Source organism: Pseudophryne corroboree, chromosome 7 (assembly GCF_028390025.1).
Source record: "Pseudophryne corroboree isolate aPseCor3 chromosome 7, aPseCor3.hap2, whole genome shotgun sequence".
NCBI lineage: Eukaryota > Metazoa > Chordata > Amphibia > Anura > Myobatrachidae > Pseudophryne > Pseudophryne corroboree.
In genome coordinates, this window is record NC_086450.1 from 351,966,807 (window position 1) to 351,985,797 (window position 18,991).

An 18,991-nucleotide genomic window follows, 5' to 3' on the forward strand; every position below is an offset into this window, starting at 1 on the left:
TGGAACGCATGGGTTTCCGTCGGATGTCCTGTTTCTATGTCCGTTCCGTTTTTGGTGGAACGCGCGGACTTCCGCTGGATGTCCTAGCTCTACTGTGGTGGAGCGCACATCTTGGTAGCGAGTGTTCTTTCTTATTCCACCTACCCGTACTCCGGTACATGCGCACTGAGCGTGCCCCACAATTGGATGCACAATCCTAGTACCCGTGTTTTAACCCGTGCACTACCTGTGACTGGATGGTTAACTATTCTTACTCCAATGTTTGACATAGGAGCTAGTGAACACTTTTTTCTATATTAATAAAAAGTTAAAAATACAATATTTTCAGTATAAGTACCTATATGTCAGCGCATATATAATATATGTAACCTGATAGTTCGTAACTAACATGCTTGGTAGTATGCTGCAATTTGCATAAGGGGAATCACAAAATGTTCTTGTTTAAAATGTATGACTATATATCCTTTTGTAGATTCCATGATGAGATAGCACTGGTATATTTCTATAGATCTTTATGACAACAATAAACTTATCTATGGAAGGATGGAGAGTATTTTTCATTGGGTGGGTGGATATATTATACTAGTGATAAAATATCATGGGTATATATCTTTATGACAACAATGAACTTATCTATGGAGAAATGGAGAGTATTTTTTTATTGGGTAGGTAGGTATATTATATCCGTATGAGGTGTGACCTATCTCTTGAGTCTTCTTATATGCGGGGAATGGTTCCTATCTATTTAATGATGAATATCACCCCTAATTAGTTGGTCTTTGGGGGAGTTTTGTAATCCCATTTCTACATCATAAGGACCACTTTGTTTCGAAGTCCAAATTTAGACCACCCGTATGTAAAGTGCCTACATTGAAAATGAATTTAATTTTCATTTTCACCAGTGTCTTTTCGGTATCATTCTTCCTCCAATTATTCCTTACAGATTGGATTCCACAAAAACTTTATCAATTCTGAGGGGTTGCAGTTGTGCACTTCCTTAAAGTGTGCAGATACTCCATGCGTAGTTATGCCCTTCCTTATGTTTCTGATATGTTCTGTCATTCTGTCTTTCAATTTTCTTGTGGTTCTCCCTATATACTACTTGTTACATGAACACTATATAAGATAGACCACATTTTAACTATTGCATGTTATAAATTGGTTTATTTTAGTGCTCTTATTTTTTTTGTTGATGTGAATTCAATAATTTTCGAAGTGTTACTCTTACAATTTCTACACATTGCACAACTTCCACATCGGTGGAATCCTTTGGTAAGTATCGCTCCTTTTCTGTCAGGTTCCTGGGTGTGGCTCTTATGAATTTGGGTTTTTCTGTTAATACTTCTTTTAACACTGGATCTCTCAGTAGTGTTCCCCACTTCTTCCTAATGATTCGTTCTACTTGTTTGTGGTGACTATTGAATTTAGTGATGAATGGGATGGTGGGCATGTATGTATGTGACATTTAATGAAAATGGTCGGAACAGAAAATGTATGGTTAAATGAGGCCAGGAAGGGTCATATTATGAATCCTATTCCAAGGAGACCAAACTGCATGGAATTTGTTTACTGTGTTGATTTGGAGACTAGCTATATACTCCATTTTAGACACAAACCAGATTCTGTTAAGAAAGCTGTTGACCAGGTGGGAGGATTGCTTCCAAACCTGAGCAATTTTGTATTTACACACCGAAAAATGACAAAATGCAGGTGCACACTTTAAACACCAAGAACATTGGTAATCAGAAAAATTATAATCAACTCTGCAATTTAATAAGGAGTAAAATTGAGGTTCTTAGCACAGTATAACACTTTTAGCACATAGCTGCTACTTCCTACTAATGTAACACCTTCTAACACTTCTCATTAGTGTGATGTCTTGGGTGGTTGGGTTGTGCTGGCCCAGGGTTCCAGTGCTCTGGACTTGAACCTTAGTAATGTTAGGAACCAATCTGAGTTTATTAGAATTGTTCTGATTACCAATTTTCCTAGTGTGCACCTGCATTTTCTATTTTTTTCTTTTTGGCACTACAAGTCTCACATGGTAGCATCTCTTTATTATGTTTAGAATTAGAGTGTGCAGTGCAGCCCAACCAGCCAGTTTGATACGTATGTTGGCAAGTCCACCAGATATGGAAAAAGGAACCTACTTGGACACATTAACACCAATATTGTTCAGAAGTAATAGGGTACATTGGGTGTAGACATTCTGGGACAAGATTCCAATGGGTGTATACCTTTATAGGAGGTCACTTTGATGGAGACACTAATAGACTATTTTGTTATGTTTAATCAAACTGTCACCCGGGTAGGTGTCCTCTCCCAGGAATGACCTAGGCCCATTTCCTAGATACAGAGATAAAATGGAGTTGTATTACTGGGAGATTTAAGCCTCTGTCCATGCATTAGTACAGATGTGTCCTCATACATCTTTGTTGCAGTCATGCCAAACAGTTCCTCTTGGCACGCCGGTTTGTGTGAAAATCTTCTAGCATGTTGAGTCTTTTTTTTTTGCAACAATGCATCTTTGTAATGCAATAACTAGGATTCACAAGGAGATTGTGCTGATTAATTTGATATGACAATTGTATATCTGTGTAACTGAGTCTCTGAATCTTTAAACATTGCTACAATGTACTGTAGCAGCTGTAGCTTTTTTCAAATACAAGTTCTGTTCTACTCTGTATACAGTCTCAGTAACACACGATGTACTAGTGTCATATCAAATTAATTACCATAGTCACCTTCTACCTACATTGTATTGCGAATAAGATGCATTTTTGGCAAAAAGACACCCACCGTTAGCAGAGTTGCATGGGACTTGGTGGCTCATTCACACCAGGTATCTCACACTGCATGGTGTATTGAGGTTGGATGTATCTACACATCTGTAGATACAAAGGCTTACATCACCATGGGGTTGTTGAGAGAGTCAAGGGCGGTAAGGGACGAAGTCACAAAATTCAGCATTTGGAAATACTGGTAGAATTTGGAGATTTGAAGTAACAAAATTCAGAATTTGGACCGCGGCCGGAGATATATCTCCTGTATATTTGTAAAATATTGTCGGGTGAATCTGCCATGAACGTGACAGATTTGAGTTATGCCAGCTGCGGTCCAGATAGAAGCCATATGGATGATTGGCCAGGGGAGAAAGAGGGATGGTGCCACAAGGGTGTCAGAGGAACTGTAATGAGAGCAAATGTGAGGTTGAGAGCAAATGGAGGAACAAATAGGGTGTAGATAGGTCTGTGTTTATAGAGGAGCCAAGGAAGATCGGATACAGAGGCCACCATACCTCACTTTTAAGGTCAACTAACTCCCTTTGGGGAATGCTAGACTTTCAGCTGGCTAAGTCTGGTGTCCTGATAATACCTTGAGATTAATGGAAGGCCAAGACACCCTACTAAAGACCTCCTGAAGAAGACATCTCTGCGCAGGTAGGGCTTCTTATTTGTTCTGCTATTATGGATTGAAGCTCAACTCTAACACCTTGCAGTTGTTTGAGTACAGAAGGGGAGTGAGATTGTTTGTTGTTTATGTGAATGTTCTAATTACAGAGTCAAATCAGCAATCCGTTTAGTTTGCTGTTTTTTCCTGTAAATTGCAAATTTAATTATTGCGCCTCTTAATAACGGCCTTGTGGGCTCCCAAACTGTTAGATCTGAGACCTCTGATGAACTATTGAGGTCAAAATACTCTCTCATTTGAGTCTGAAGAAAATCTTTAAATTAAGGTATAAGAAGAAAATTTTTATTCAATCTCTAGGAGGGTCGTCCTTTATGTGATTTGCAAAGGATCAAAAGTAACCAACACCATGGAGGGGTCAGACCAAACCACCGAGATATGATCAACTTTTCACAAGATGTTCAGTAACCCACTACATCCCAGTTTCATATCTATTCTGAAATAGGAGTCATGAGATATAGAGTAAAATGTGTAGTCTCGCAAGGAATGGTGTACAGCCCTCCAAATATCAAACAGCTTCTGTCACTGCCTTGTGAAGGGTGCTATATTACAAACGAGAAGGAAGTGCATGCCTAGGAATACTTCTGTCTAATACAGGAGACAAAATTGCGTTAAAGTCCCTCCCACTAGGACCATACCTTTACGTAATCTTTGGAGCTCGTGTAATAGTCCCCCAAAAAATGTAGCCTGACCCATGTTTGGAGCATAAATGTTAACTATAGTCATGACTTGATGTCCAATTTATGCTACCAAAAGAATATACAGTACCTCCCTTCAGATTCAATTGTTTTAGAAATTAGTTGAAATGGAACAGAGGAGCGGATCATAATTAAACTGCCATATTTCTTTGCACTTTGAGCAGAGTGGGATAGCGCCTGGAAGACCAAGAAGGATGGGAGCTACTTTTAAAGTGCTTTTCTTGAAATAGTATGTTTCCCTTTTGAGCTTGAACTGTTCTATATATTAATTATGTTTTTTGTGGGGTGTTGAGTCTCTTAACGTAGGAGAGATAGTACAGTCAACGTTATAATACAAGATACCAGAATAATATAGGTTGATGTCCATAATATCTAAGATATAAAAAAAAAAAAAAAAAAAAGACGGGAAGAGAAGAGGGAATATGTGAAACCGTAACTACCTGTGTTGGTGAACCATTTTGGCTGTGAAAGTATCTTGGTGGTGACTTGTGTATGTATGCATTTGTATCTGTAATGGTGGGATTATTATAACCATTTTTTGTCTACATTTTTTCAGTGAGTCACTCCACTGCATGTCAGAATGCCCAAAGAGACCATGGACTGATTTTATCTGGCATGCAGAGGGGCTATGGGCCTGCGGAATTCGACACACAGGGAGTACAGTAGTCCTATTGCTTCATTTGTCTTACTTGCAATCTCCATTCATTTTCTTCACTGTAGATCTCTGTAGAAAGTCACTCTACAGTCCGAGTGAATGGGTTTATCCTGAATAACCCACTTTGTCCTTATGCATTCTTAGCTTTTGGCTGTGTGGAACAGATTCTCAAGCTACAAACAGCGGCTGCCTGTATCTTTCTGGTGATAAACAATTTGTGTGTGTTTTGGGGAGGCTTTTAAAAAAAAATCCTATACTGACTTTTTCCAGTTAGTCTTCTCCACAAGTAGTGCAGCGGTTACCCCCTTCACCTGTAAAGACTGCCACAAGGAACCTTGGGCGGATTGTGTCTGGCATGCAAAGAGCTATGGGCATGCAGAATCTGACACAGGTGAGTCTTTTCTTTCTCTAGGTCTTCCCCTGTGGCATACCCAAATGTGTTTTTTTTTTTTTATCCATTCACTTACAGTACAGTATGTGTCTGTTTGGCCTTATGCAGAGCCTCAGTCTAGAAACCTGTGTAGCCAAGACCCATACAGACAGGAGAGTGAATGGCGTTACCTCTCTCTAACCACATTTTTCCTTTTCTTACTGCAGCTCTAGACCGTGTGGATTTTGGATTGCCCCTGAATCAAGCAGGTAATGAACTGTATAGAATACGGTTCCGGTATGAACAATCGATAGTATATTGATCGACAATGCTATGATCGACGCCACTTGTCCGACTCGGTGTCATGATCGACACTGTTTAAATAGACTGTGACTCCAATTAGACAATAAAGATATCGACATGTACCAATCATCGACTTCATTCATATCGACTACAGGAGATCGATCATAATTACATAGACAGTATTAAACAATAGACATTTTATATAATCGGCAGACTATGTAATCGACAATTGAATGATCTAAAGTAAGATAGTAGACAGGTGCAATGGTCGACAATCGAATATCCGATCTTTAGCAGATCGAATTTAAAAGCAGTCGACAATGTATAATTAGACCCTTCAGAAGATCGACCTTGATATATAACGACAATGACAAATAATCGACCGCATAGTGATCAAATTATTTAATTAGACCTTGTATACGGATCGACGTATTTATGATCGACAAACTAAATGATCGAAATTCAAACCCACGACTGTGTTCATGATCGATTATGAATGTGATCGACAGATCATAATTAGACAGTAACAATTGGTCGACCATGTTATTATCGTCAAATTCCCCCCACCGTTCCGCGACCCCGCTATACACAGCCGTCTACTAGACGCTGCCGCCCAGCATCCTTGCCCGTGGCACTACAGGTGCCAAAATGCCCCCCACACCTTCACCAACACTACAGCTGACACTACCATCCACCTAGTCAACCTTGCCCCTATATTCAGTTCATCACCCCTCCCTCCAACGGTCCACCGCGACCCCGCTATCCACAGCCGTCTACTACCCCTAGACGCTGCCACCCACACCAGTCCGTCACCCGCTAATCTAGCGGAGGTGCCCAGCATCCTTGCCCGTGGCACTACAGGTGCCAAAATGCCCCCACATCTTCACCAACACTACAGCTGACACTACTGTCCACCTAGTCAACCTTGCCCCTATATTCAGTTCATCACCCCTCCCTCCAACGGTCCACCGCGACCCCGCTATCCACAGCCGTCTACTACCCTTAGACGCTGCCGCCCACACCAGTCCGTCACCCGCTAATCTAGCAGAGGCGACCAGCATCCTTGCCCGTGGCACTACAGGTGCCAAAATGCCCCCCACACCTTCACCTACACTACAGCTGACACTACCGTCCACCTAGTCAACCTTGCCCTTATATTCAGTTCATCACCCCTCCCTCCAACGGTCCACCGCGACCCCGCTATCCACAGCCGTCTACTACCCCTAGACGCTGCCGCCCACACCAGTCCGTCACCCGCTAATCTAGCGGAGGCGACCAGCATCCTTGCCCGTGGCACTACAGGTGCCAAAATGCCCCCACACCTTCACCAACACTACAGTTGACACTACCGTCCACCTAGTCAACCTTGCCCCTATATTCAGTTCATCACCCCTCCCTCCAACGGTCCACTGCGACCCCGCTATCCACAGCCGTCTACTACCCCTAGACGCATCCGCCTAAAACGGTACTTGTTTAATACATTGCATTCGCCAGTTTAATTTATGTTTAAAATTAAAAAATGTGCCTTATACATTTTAAATAAGCATAATCTCTTTATATAAATAATGAAATTTGAATCCAACCAGTCATACATTTTAATACACCCATCTTGAAATATTATTGGCTCAACCCCACATCATCTAAAATCATTAGCCCATATACTCTAACATCAAGGGTTCCACAGAAATATCCAATAAAAAAAATCGAATTTTTAAAAACAAATATTTATGTTTCCTCCACTAAAATTATCTGCGTTTTATGTCAGTTGACGTCCCTCATCATAGCTTATAAAAGCAAAGTCCCGCCATAGATTAGGCGCCATTTCCATCTGACTTGGTAGACATCGAGACAGCCTCTTGAACTTGGACAAGCGTCTTGAACTTGGCTTCATCGTCCTGAACTTGGCCCGACTGTCTTCTACTTGGCTTTCCACAAAATTCGAACAAGCAGAGGAAGATATTCCCATCACACATTTTCAAGGCATATTTCAGGTAAGCTACATTTAAAATTTTATTTCCTATTTTTGACCATTTTTTTATTTATTTATATACATTAAACAGATATATATATATATATATATATATATATATATAAAATGTATTATTTAATTATTGATATTTTAGGACTATATCAAATTAGGGGAGGGTCGAGAGGGGAGTAAGTCACGTTGGCACCACATATAATATTTAACCTTACTAACTCGACAAACATTGGCCATCCAGGTATACTGACAGCGCATCACCCCAGCGCTGCACTGTTTACCCCACAGTAGGCGTATCATATTGTATTTCCCGCCCAGCCAGTTGAGCAAACAGTGGAGGTGATTACTAAACTGTCTATGATACATATTTTTAGCGTATTCTATTCATACTCGCTCATTTTTTTTTTTAAACTGTCATTGTGGGTGCATATGCTGCCTGGCACTGTGTGGGCATTTCTCAACTGGCACTGTTGGTGAAAATGATAACTGGCATTGTGGGTGCATATGCTGCCTGGCACTGTGTGGGCATTTCTCAACTGGCACTCTGGTGTAAAATGATAACTGGCATTGTGGGTGTATATGCTGCCTGGCACTGTGTGGGCATTTCTCAACTGGCACTCTGGTGTAAAATGATAACTGGCATTGTGGGTGCATATGCTGCCTGGCACTGTGTGGGCATTTCTCAACTGGCAGTGTGCGTGCAAATGTTAGCTTGCATATGTAGTCATATGTGTATTTAGCAAACTGCAGATATGTATAAGCCAACCACAAAGATTAAGTGTATCACGTCCAACCATTATGTGTATCTGACCCACATGTACATTGTCCATGCACCATTTGGCATGTGTAAAGACAATTATTTGTGAATTAACAACAAAAGGCCCACCCTAATAAAACCACTTCATAAAAAATGTGAATTTTCACACTGAATGTGACAAAATATCAAATGCTCCACTTGGCTGTGTAACACAGTCCAACTCTGAGTCAACACAGGTATCCGTTCAGTTTATCGACCTACACTACCGTCAACACACTACCACTGTCTGTGACAGGGGGACAGACAGCGAGAAGCACAATTTAAAAATGTAATTGCTAAATAAATGGTATGTGACACAGTTTAATGGGGTTGATTGGCATGGCACTCTGACACGGTTTGCTTAGTTGAAGGCGAACACTCCAAAGTAGCAAGTAATGTATTTTTTTATAATTATTACTCATTTTGAAACAACTGTAAACAAAATGTACTGAGTTCAACACCAGTCTTTGGCATGTTATGTGCATATATGCTTTATCTCATTGTCCTGAAAATGTAAAAATAGTTAATTTTAAATTAGTTTTTATAGCACTAGACATTCAAATGTTTTTAACATGTAATTTTTATGTTTATAATAAACAAGTCAAACAAATATTGTATAATATAATATAGCTAATTATATATATATATATATAAAATATATATGTACACACACACACCTATATATATTTATATTTAAAATCAGATTTTATTATTTTTAAATATTCACATTGTTTTTATTTTATTAATGTTTCAGTGTGCATACAATGTTTGAATTTAAAATTTAATAGAAATTTACCTAATATAATTAATACTGTAACTGTTCACAGTTTTTTTCAGGAATGTCCAAAGAGCGCCGACGTTCCACTGCCAGTAAAGAGCAACAGGCAATGTCTTCCTCACAACCATTTGGAGGTTCTGAAACCCAGGATCAAAATACACAGGAAGAAGAAGACCCAGATGAGGGACCTAGCGTACGAGCTCCTAACTTCAGTGATGAAGAAAGTCTTGCACTCATCAATTCAGTAATTATGCACAGTTCTCTTCTGTTTGGGCCACAGGCAACAAATGTGCAGCTCAAGAATTCAACTTGGGAACAGATTGTCAAAGCTATGAAGGATGCTGGAGGTAATGATAGGAGCATCGATAGCTGCAAGAAAAGACTAAAGGGCCCTACACACCCGCCGCCGAGCTGCCCGCCCGACGGCGGATACGGCCGACGAGCGACCCGGCGGCGGCGGGGGGGGCAGTGACGGGGGGAGTGAAGTTTCTTCACTCCCCCCGTCACGCGGCTGCATTGAAGTGCAGGCAAATATGGACGAGATCGTCCATATTGGCCTGCATGCACAGCCGACGGGAGACCAGCGATGAACGAGCGCGGGGCCGCGCATCGTTCATCGCTGGAGTCTCCACACTGAAAGATATGACCGAGTTCTCGTTCATTTATGAACGAGATTGTTCATATCTTTCAGAATATCGGCCAGTGTGTAGGGCCTATTAGAGATTGCAGACGGATGACTCAACTGAAGATTAATTCCAAAAATAAAAAATTGAAGGAGTGGGAAAAGAAAACAAAGGACTTCTTCCTGTTGGTTGAGGAAGAAAGTCCATCCATGAGGGAGAAGGTGCAGAAAGTTAATACTCCACACAAGAGAAAAACACCCCATAAGAAAGGACAATCCACCTTGAGTGAAGTTTTACCCCCAAAAAAGAGAAAAATACTTTTCTCTCCTGTCAAGGGCGATGAAACACAAAGTTCACCAGCTGAAGGGCCTGCGGGAGACATCAGTATTGCCATGCCTGCGGGATACTCCGATATTCCTAAGAATGTAGGAGAGTCCGCTATTCACAGGCCTGTTGAGGAGTCTGATATTTACATGCAAACAGTAGAGTCCGATATTGCAATGCCTGCTGGAGAGTCCAACATTGCAACGCCTGCTGTAGAATCAGACATTGCAACGCGTGATGTAGAGTCCGACATTGCCATGCCTGCTGGAGAGTCCGATACTGGCAGTCCTGCTGGAGAGTCCGACATTGCAATGCCTGCTGGAGAGTCCGATACTGGCAGTCCTGCTGGAGAGTCCGACATTGCAATGCGTGCTGGGGAGCCCGACATTGCCAGGCCTACTGGAGAGTCCAACATTGCAACGCCTGTTGGAGAATCAGATATTGCAACGCCTGATGTAGAGTCCGACATTGCCATGCCTGCTGGAGAGTCCCACATTGCCAGGCCTACTGGAGAGTCCAACATTGCAACGCCTGTTGGAGAATCAGACATTGCAACGCGTGATGTAGAGTCCGAGCTTGCCAGGCCTGCTGGAGAGTCCCACATTGCCAGGCCTGCTGGACAGTCAGACATTGCAACCCGTGATGGAGAGTCCGAGCTTGCCAGGCCTGCTGGAGATTTTCATATTGCCGACCATTTCATAACACTGAGCATAGAAGATAGAGATATTGTCACACAAGCACATGTAGACCGTGCCCATCATGAAACACATGGAGGAAATATTCAATCCATTGAACCTGGTATTCCACAAACCACTGCATCTGAACAAACGTTAACAGATAGGGAATATATGCAACATTCATTTTCAATAATTAGCCATGAAATTCAAACAATGTCACTGAGGATGGATGAACATTATTTAAGACTGTCGCAGAGAATGGACCAGATTCAAGAGACACAGAGTGTACATGCCCAGTTGATGATCACAATTGGGAGAAGTATTGACTATCCAAAAGACAGGCTCAGTGGAATACCCTGTCAGTTTCATTTGGGATTACTGCACCTCCTTAGCTGGCAACAACAAGCAAATGTGAACACAGCACTTATTGCCACTAACCTTCATCAAATGGCTGAATCTGGCAGAGGATCAGCTCGAGACCACTACGACCACACCAGAACTTGTGCAAGCAACATCAACTCAGACTGATGCTTTTGAACCTTTCAGAACACCTCCATTTGACTATGATATGCTGTATAGGATTCAAGAAGCATATGACAGATGGAGAAACGGTCAACGTACCCCTGATCCTGACCATGATCAAGATACATGAATGAAAACCTAATGGAAATGAAGGTACCCCTACTGTATATTTTAAATTTGTAAGGAATATAATTCTATAAATAAAATAAAAAACACTCTCACCTTACAAATATAATTACCTTTTTAAAAAAAAAATAACTAGAATAAAATAATATTATAAATAAATGCTACTTTTTTAGTTTTCGGACACCTTTATGGTGAACCAAGTAACCATGCTATTCTCCACTATACAACTCTCAGTCTGTCAGTGTGCTGCTTACTGCAACCTAAATCACACTCTTAACATAATGTCACTGTCATATGCATACCTGTTTTCCCAGACATATCATGCATGTCCTGATATAGTCTGTGCTGCTGGGCCACCCTTAGGGTTGTGATGGGTGTGTTACCCATAGAGTCTTTGTTCACAGATTATAAATCATATTTGTACCAGGTATGTTGTCAATTGGACTATGCATTTCAGAGTTGTCCTTCATCCTGATATGATATTTTCCCCTATAACCATCGAGTCCATCTCATTTTTGCATTTTATATATATAGCTTAGTAACATTTTATACAAAAAAAATAATACTTGAATGCTAATGCGTACATGTAAAACAGGGCTGGCCAAACCGGTCCTCGAGATCTACCAACAGGTCACGTTTTCCATGCCTTCTGGAGATCTGTAGAATTGTCAGTTAGGAATGAATGCAGCACATCTTGATTTGTAATGACTACACCTGTGCACCAATTAGGTGGTCTTGAAAATGTGAACTGTTGGTAGATCTCAAGGCCTGTTTTGGCCAGCCCTGATGTAAAAACATTTACAATATAGAAAAATTTATGTATGTCCTGAATCTGGCTTCTGATATTTAATTTTTTCTATACTCTGAATATTTTTTCAGCAAAATTTTCGCTGCCATCTGTAAAATTAATAAATATGTACATGTGTGTGTGCTTTACTCAAAACAAGTGCACAACATGAATCATTAAAAGCGTATATTAAGACATATTTGAGGACGTGATATGTAGTGAAATGAGATTAGGTAATTTGTAAAATGATAGACATAACACTACTGTGTCTGCAGAGCTGAATCATGTTTGTTAAATTAATAAAAAATATATTAAGCATTGTACTTAGTTACAAAAGAATGTGCATTTGCATGTCTACATTAGTGGGTTATGTTAGAGCATCACAATCTACAATTTTATTTAAACATGCCCACTATTTAAATATATATTTGGAATGTCCTAGTTATATATTTACATTAACCAAATATTTTATTTAAAATATATATAATATATTTATTTAATATCAATACATTTTTTAACAAATATTGACATTATCATGTGCTTTATTTAAAAAAAAGGATTTTAGTCATAATCTTTAAAATAAACTTGAAATTATTATGTATGCATGTACATTTTCAACAGTTGTTTTTGGATCGAATAACTAATTTTCACATTTAGTGTACCATAATAATCATCAAAAAATTTAAATGTTGTACAGTATTTAATGTGATATATATTGCATTAGTTTTAAACTTATTTTAAAAATATTAAAAATATTTAATGAAATCATTTGAATTCTTTTTTATTTTTTAATTTTTTTTAATTTCCATAACAGAATAACATGATTGACACTTTCGGATGGACCTCTGCACAGAACAAAGTGAACGGGCTCAAGCGGAATATGTTGCATTATAAATCATTAATAAAAAACATTGCTATTATCTTTCGTTTATTTATAAAGTACTGTGCGGATAATACGTTTTTAATTCTGGTAAATTTTTATTGAAGTCCACGTAATAAAGATCCAACGTAACATGATATCTTAACAGTTGTTGGTGCTTTGATATTTTATAAAAATTTATATATAAAAATAATATGTAAGCTTGATTATATTTTCAAGGAATGATTCCTCTGGAGATGGACATTTTTGAAGTTTCCTTGTTGAACTTGCTTGATTTTTTATTTTTTTTCAAACTGGATATATAAAAATTTTAGATCAATAATTACGCAAAACATTTTTTTTCATGGAATGTAAAGATTAGATTTTTGGACTACATTACAAAAAGTAATAATTATTAAAATATATATGTTTTCATATCACTGTGATGACTGCATCATTATATTTCTATTATCCATAAATATTAGTATTATAAGTAATATACAAGGGATAAAGAATATTATTAAAGCTATATACATTAAAATGAATCTAATGAAATTTTGATGTATAAATTGGCAAAATAAATCCTGTATTCAAGAGCACACAAAAAAGGTTACATCAACAAAATTTACGCTAACTGTTAACTATTGATTTAAATGTATAATTGAGTTATGAATACAACCGTGAAACATAGAGCTTTGCAGGTAAATTTGAATCTGTTGGCAAATGACTCGGTTTTTTAATACTACAGTTGTGGACCAATTCTTTTTCCAATGGCATACTCAGACACCAGCAAGTAATAAATATAATGTTGCACAATGAGGACTTAAGTTTATGTAAGAAGAAAAGAAAAATATTCACATGGTAACTGTGGGGTCCAATTGCGGCTTGGACAACAATAAGGTATACTGTCTGCATGGTTAAATAGGGATTATAGAATTCAGGCATTTAAATAGATGCTGAACATTATATTAGATATATATATATATTATTTTATTTTTAAATTGAGCATATCAAAACATATGTAGATGTAGGAAACATACCTAACATATCTAATTCCAATTGTTAATTGTATTATAATACTAAAGTATATAGTATGAACAAAAGGGAAATGGTGGAGAAGTGAGACAATGGAGAAGTTGGACATGGCAAGCAATGATTGTATGAATTCATATTAAAATTTCCACAATATAATAATGTCATCAAAAGATGACTATTTGCCATTACATAATTAGCGGTAGGATAAAATTACAGAACTTTTAGATTGATCAGAAAAATAACACTTTTATTCGTGATGTTAGGTATTTTCAGTTTTATATAAATCTTAATTTTTTTGACTTACATGATTATCAATAATTGCCAGGAGTATTATAAATCTTCAGTATGGACAATCCTTGATGGAGACTTATTTTTCTATAGCATCTTGGAATAACTGTAGCAATGTAGACATTGAAATATATAAAAAAATCAGGGTTAATTTCTGATGTGAGGTTATGGTACAATAAAATTTAGACAAATATTTTCTGCTGCCAAATTATAATCATTACAATACTAATTAAAATATAATGTTAATACTGCTAAGAACATAACATTCACTTTGGGATTGAACAAGTAGCTAGGTGCATTTATTGCTATGGAGATCGGGAGAAGTTGTGTCAGTATCAATGCATAATATTCTCTAAAAATAATTCTGTCAGTCTTTTAACATATAAAAGCATTGTGGAACCTGTAGACCACACACCTAGCTAATCAGTCATTCTCGTCCGCCGTGTGAATGGGGTGTGAGGGATAGGCGGCAGCGACTAGGTGAAGGCGCAAACAGGTTGAAGAGAGGGGATAAGGTTAGCGGGGTGAAGGGGACAAATATAGGTACTGCGTCAAGGAAGCATATATGACCATTAGGCACACAAAAAGGATTCAGTCAGTCTTTAATCATATAGAAGCATTGTGGAACCTGTAGACCACACACCTAGCTAATCAGTCATTCTCGTCCGCCGTGTGAATGGGGTGTGAGGGATAGGCGGCAGCGACTAGGTGAAGGCGCAAGCAGGGTGAAGAGAGGGGATAAGGTTAGCGGGGTGAAGGGGACAAATATAGGTACTGCGTCAAGGAAGCATATATGACCATTAGGCACACAAAAATAATTCAGTCAGTCTTTAATCATATAGAAGCATTGTGGAACCTGTAGTCCACCCACCTAGCTAAACAGTCAGTCTCGTCCGCCGTGTGAATGGGGTGTGAGTGATAGGCGGCAGCGACTAGGTGAAGGCGCAAACAGGTTGAAGAGAGGGGATAAGGTTAGCGGGGTGAAGGGGACAAATATAGGTACTGCGTCAAGGAAGCATATATGACCATTAGGCACACAAAAAGGATTCAGTCAGTCTTTAATCATATAGAAGCATTGTGGAACCTGTAGACCACACACCTAGCTAATCAGTCATTCTCGTCCGCCGTGTGAATGGGGTGTGAGGGATAGGCGGCAGCGACTAGGTGAAGGCGCAAGCAGGGTGAAGAGAGGGGATAAGGTTAGCGGGGTGAAGGGGACAAATATAGGTACTGCGTCAAGGAAGCATATATGACCATTAGGCACACAAAAAGGATTCAGTCAGTCTTTAATCATATAGAAGCATTGTGGAACCTGTAGTCCACCCACCTAGCTAATCAGTCAGTCTCGTCCGCCGTGTGAATGGGGTGTGAGGGATAGGCGGCAGCGACTAGGTGAAGGCGCAAGCAGGGTGAAGAGAGGGGATAAGGTTAGCGGGGTGAAGGGGACAAATATAGGTACTGCGTCAAGGCAGCATATATGACCATTAGGCACACAAAAAGGATTCAGTCAGTCTTTAATCATATAGAAGCATTGTGGAACCTGTAGTCCACCCACCTAGCTAAGCAGTCAGTCTCGTCCGCCGTGGGAATGGGGTGTGAGGGATAGGCGGCAGCGACTAGGTGAAGGCGCAAACAGGTTGAAGAGTGGGTAAGGTTAGCGGTTTGAAGGATTAAAATATTTTATATGGATTTACATAAATACATAAATAAGGATACAGTGTGTTAATATTATAAAGAGCATATATAAATATATTGATGAGAATCTACTTTTCATTAATCTTTAAAGTGTTATATTCATCGTAAATTAGAGATTATAAAGTATACTAACCAAATATAGAAAAGAAGAATGATCCATCCATCATTCCATAATATTTAAATGGCAACTTTGTATAATTATAAACTTAACAAAAACAATTGTTGAATCCAACATAACTCCTTAAAAAATAAAACGGAAATTAAAATTTTGTAAGGAAGTATAACTATTATAAACGAGGAAGGAAAAAAGAACTCAGTCTAAACGTAGATGGAAAGCTATGCCCCGTAGATAATCCATACATGGGACAATTCCTAGCTGGTCAACACATCTCAGGATTGCTTCTTCCCTGGTTTTTAATTCCCGCTTCGTTGGGGTTCTCAGGACATTGGCATTTATTTTTTCCAGGAGTGTAGTTGTTACCTGCTGTTCTTTGTGAAAACATTCAATAACACGATAAACTCCTAATTTCTTTTCGCCAAGGATGGTATTCCATCTTTTATGCCATCCTTCCAACTTGTTCTGGGTTCTTGGAACGCCTACAAGGATATTTTCATGTACTGACCATATATTTGGTGGAAATAGTGGGGGAGATCTGGTCTGACTTTGTACTGTTCTAATACGACCTAATATGTAAGTCTCCTCAAAATAATTGACTAATGGTGCGGCATTAGGGGGCATTTTATCTTTCAATTCTTCAAATGCTGCAGGAATATCTCCGGATGGGAGAAAAGCAAGGGCTTGCAGGTGCCTCAGTAGCATAGAAAATTCCATGTCTTTGCCATATTGGGTGGCAAGTCCTGATGATTGTATTTTGCGCCAAATGTTTTGACCAAAATGGAATAAACAGCATTTGTGAGTGCTGGAAGGGAAAACACGTATGCATGCTTGGATAGCAGAGTTTTCAAAGTCTGTAACAATATACATAGGTGCAAATTCTAAATCAAATTGTCCGCCATATTCCTGCAAATCTTCCAGAAGGCGGACATAGCAGTCCTCAGTCTTACTACTTAACAATGCGTAGACTAGAGGCAAAAAACGCTGTGTTTGCTCATCAGTGCCAACCAGAGCGTGAATGGAATATATCTGTCGAAATAGGGTGGGACAAGTTTTGAATATTCCATCCATCACCCAGTATGAGGCCTCATGCAGCTTTTTAACATTCTCCTCTGTCGTAAAGAGCAATGTTCTTTCATTATGAAAAACACTGTCCTTCACTAGAAATTCAACCCCATTTATAAAGGCTAGATTTTGAGGGACATCTATCTCCTCCAAGGTACTGGGCTCAATAGGGAAATCATCTCGCCTTGACCATTTGACGGAGGGCATCCCTGTTTGGCAGATATGCCGCACTTGTCGATGGCATCTGAGACGTTACCTGTTGGATGATTTGTACAGGGGGATCATTACTTTGCTTTGCCCGTTCTTTAATACACGCTTTCGCGATGTTGATCACCGTTTTTTCGGGTCGTGGAGGATGGTTATGGTCTCCATGGGTATTCAATATGTGCTGTCCATTAACAATGGTGGTCTTCGCAAAACAAAGACAATAGCTTGTCTTGCGCTCTGTGCAGTGCCAGTACACTACATCAAGACGCTGCTTATTCTTTGCGAGAAGGTGTCCGTCAAGATTTAAGAGCATTCCTCGATGAGAAGGAACCAGGATACATTCCGTTTGATTAGCCATTGTAGATAACTTGAAATGTTTAAATCTTCCAAAATCTTAAATACAATAGATGTGGCTGATGGTTTGTTAGCTAAGGGTTTTATACACTTTAAGATGGGAGTGTTTAAAAAAAAAAAATTCTCTGTCCAATTACTGTGCTTCTACAATATTTAAATTAAATAACCTTGTGATAGTTAACTTTAAATAAAATAACCTTGTGAACTTTAAGTTTGGAATGAGTCACGGGGTTCATTGACAATGATTTATAGCAGACACTTTGACGCCAGTAACAAACTTTATATGAACCTATATGATAAAGAGGCCTAAGTGCTTTCTTTAAATTTCATTTAATACTGTACTTATGATGTAGGAAAAATATAAGGTTTATTATGAAACCTGGATAACAGAATTATGGGATTTGTTATACCATTGTCCACATGGAAATGATGGCGGCAGACACAGCTGTATTGGAGGTTGACTTTATAGTTGTTAGCGTCTAGGGCTAGCTGGGTATAGCAGGGAATGGGGAAACATTAGGTGAAGTGATGCTTAAGTGTGAATATGGAAAACTTTGGCTAGGTGGACGGTAGTGTCAGCTGTAGTGTTGGTGAAGGTGTGGGGGGCATTTTGGCACCTGTAGTGCCAAGGGAAATGCTGGCGGGCGAAGCAGATAGATTAGCGGGTGGCGGTGTGGTGTGGTCGGCAGCGTCTAGGGGTAGTAAACGGTTAGGGATAGCGGGGTGCTGGTGACCGTTTGATGGAGGGTTGTGAAGTGCACATAGGGGAAAGTTTGTATAGGTGTAAGGATGTAGGTAGATAGAGTGTTAGGAAAGGTTGGTTATTGCATTTTTACACCTGTAGTTCAACGGGGAGTGATGCAGGTCGAATACTCTGTATTAACAGGTGACGTTTTAGGTGGGAGGGTATATGCTCTGGCTGGGAGTTAAAAGGATTGACTTACAGTGACTTGCGATTGACCTTCTGTTCACTGATGCCACTTTTTTTTGGACATGTCATGTGTCATCTTCATAAATTACGTTACTGATAATCGCAGAGTGTAAAGTGGGGTGAACCGAGGTTCATGGGTGTTCAGAAAAACTTTAGTTAATGATAATAGCTGTGTGCAAAGTGGGGTGAAGTAACGTTCAGGAGTGCTCAGCACGGGTATCCGTTCAGTAACAGGGTGTGAAAGTAGTGAGAAAATATAACCATGGTTATGTATTAATGGGGTAAAGCTCTAAGCGGCAGCGTCTAGGGGTAGTAGACGGCTGTGGATAGCGGG

General features: G+C 39.4%; 1 protein-coding gene across 1 annotated transcript; it reads left to right on the forward strand.

Annotated features, from left to right (window-relative positions):
- The first annotated feature begins 9,582 nt into the window (after positions 1–9,582).
- Positions 9,583–13,308, forward strand: LOC134943683 (uncharacterized). Its single transcript, XM_063932392.1, has 2 exons — positions 9,583–11,348; positions 12,923–13,308. The coding sequence occupies exon 1, from the start codon at positions 9,714–9,716 to the stop codon at positions 11,199–11,201; it is 1,488 nt and encodes a 495-aa protein (XP_063788462.1). The 5' UTR covers positions 9,583–9,713; the 3' UTR covers positions 11,202–11,348; positions 12,923–13,308.
- Positions 13,309–18,991: the final 5,683 nt, after the last annotated feature.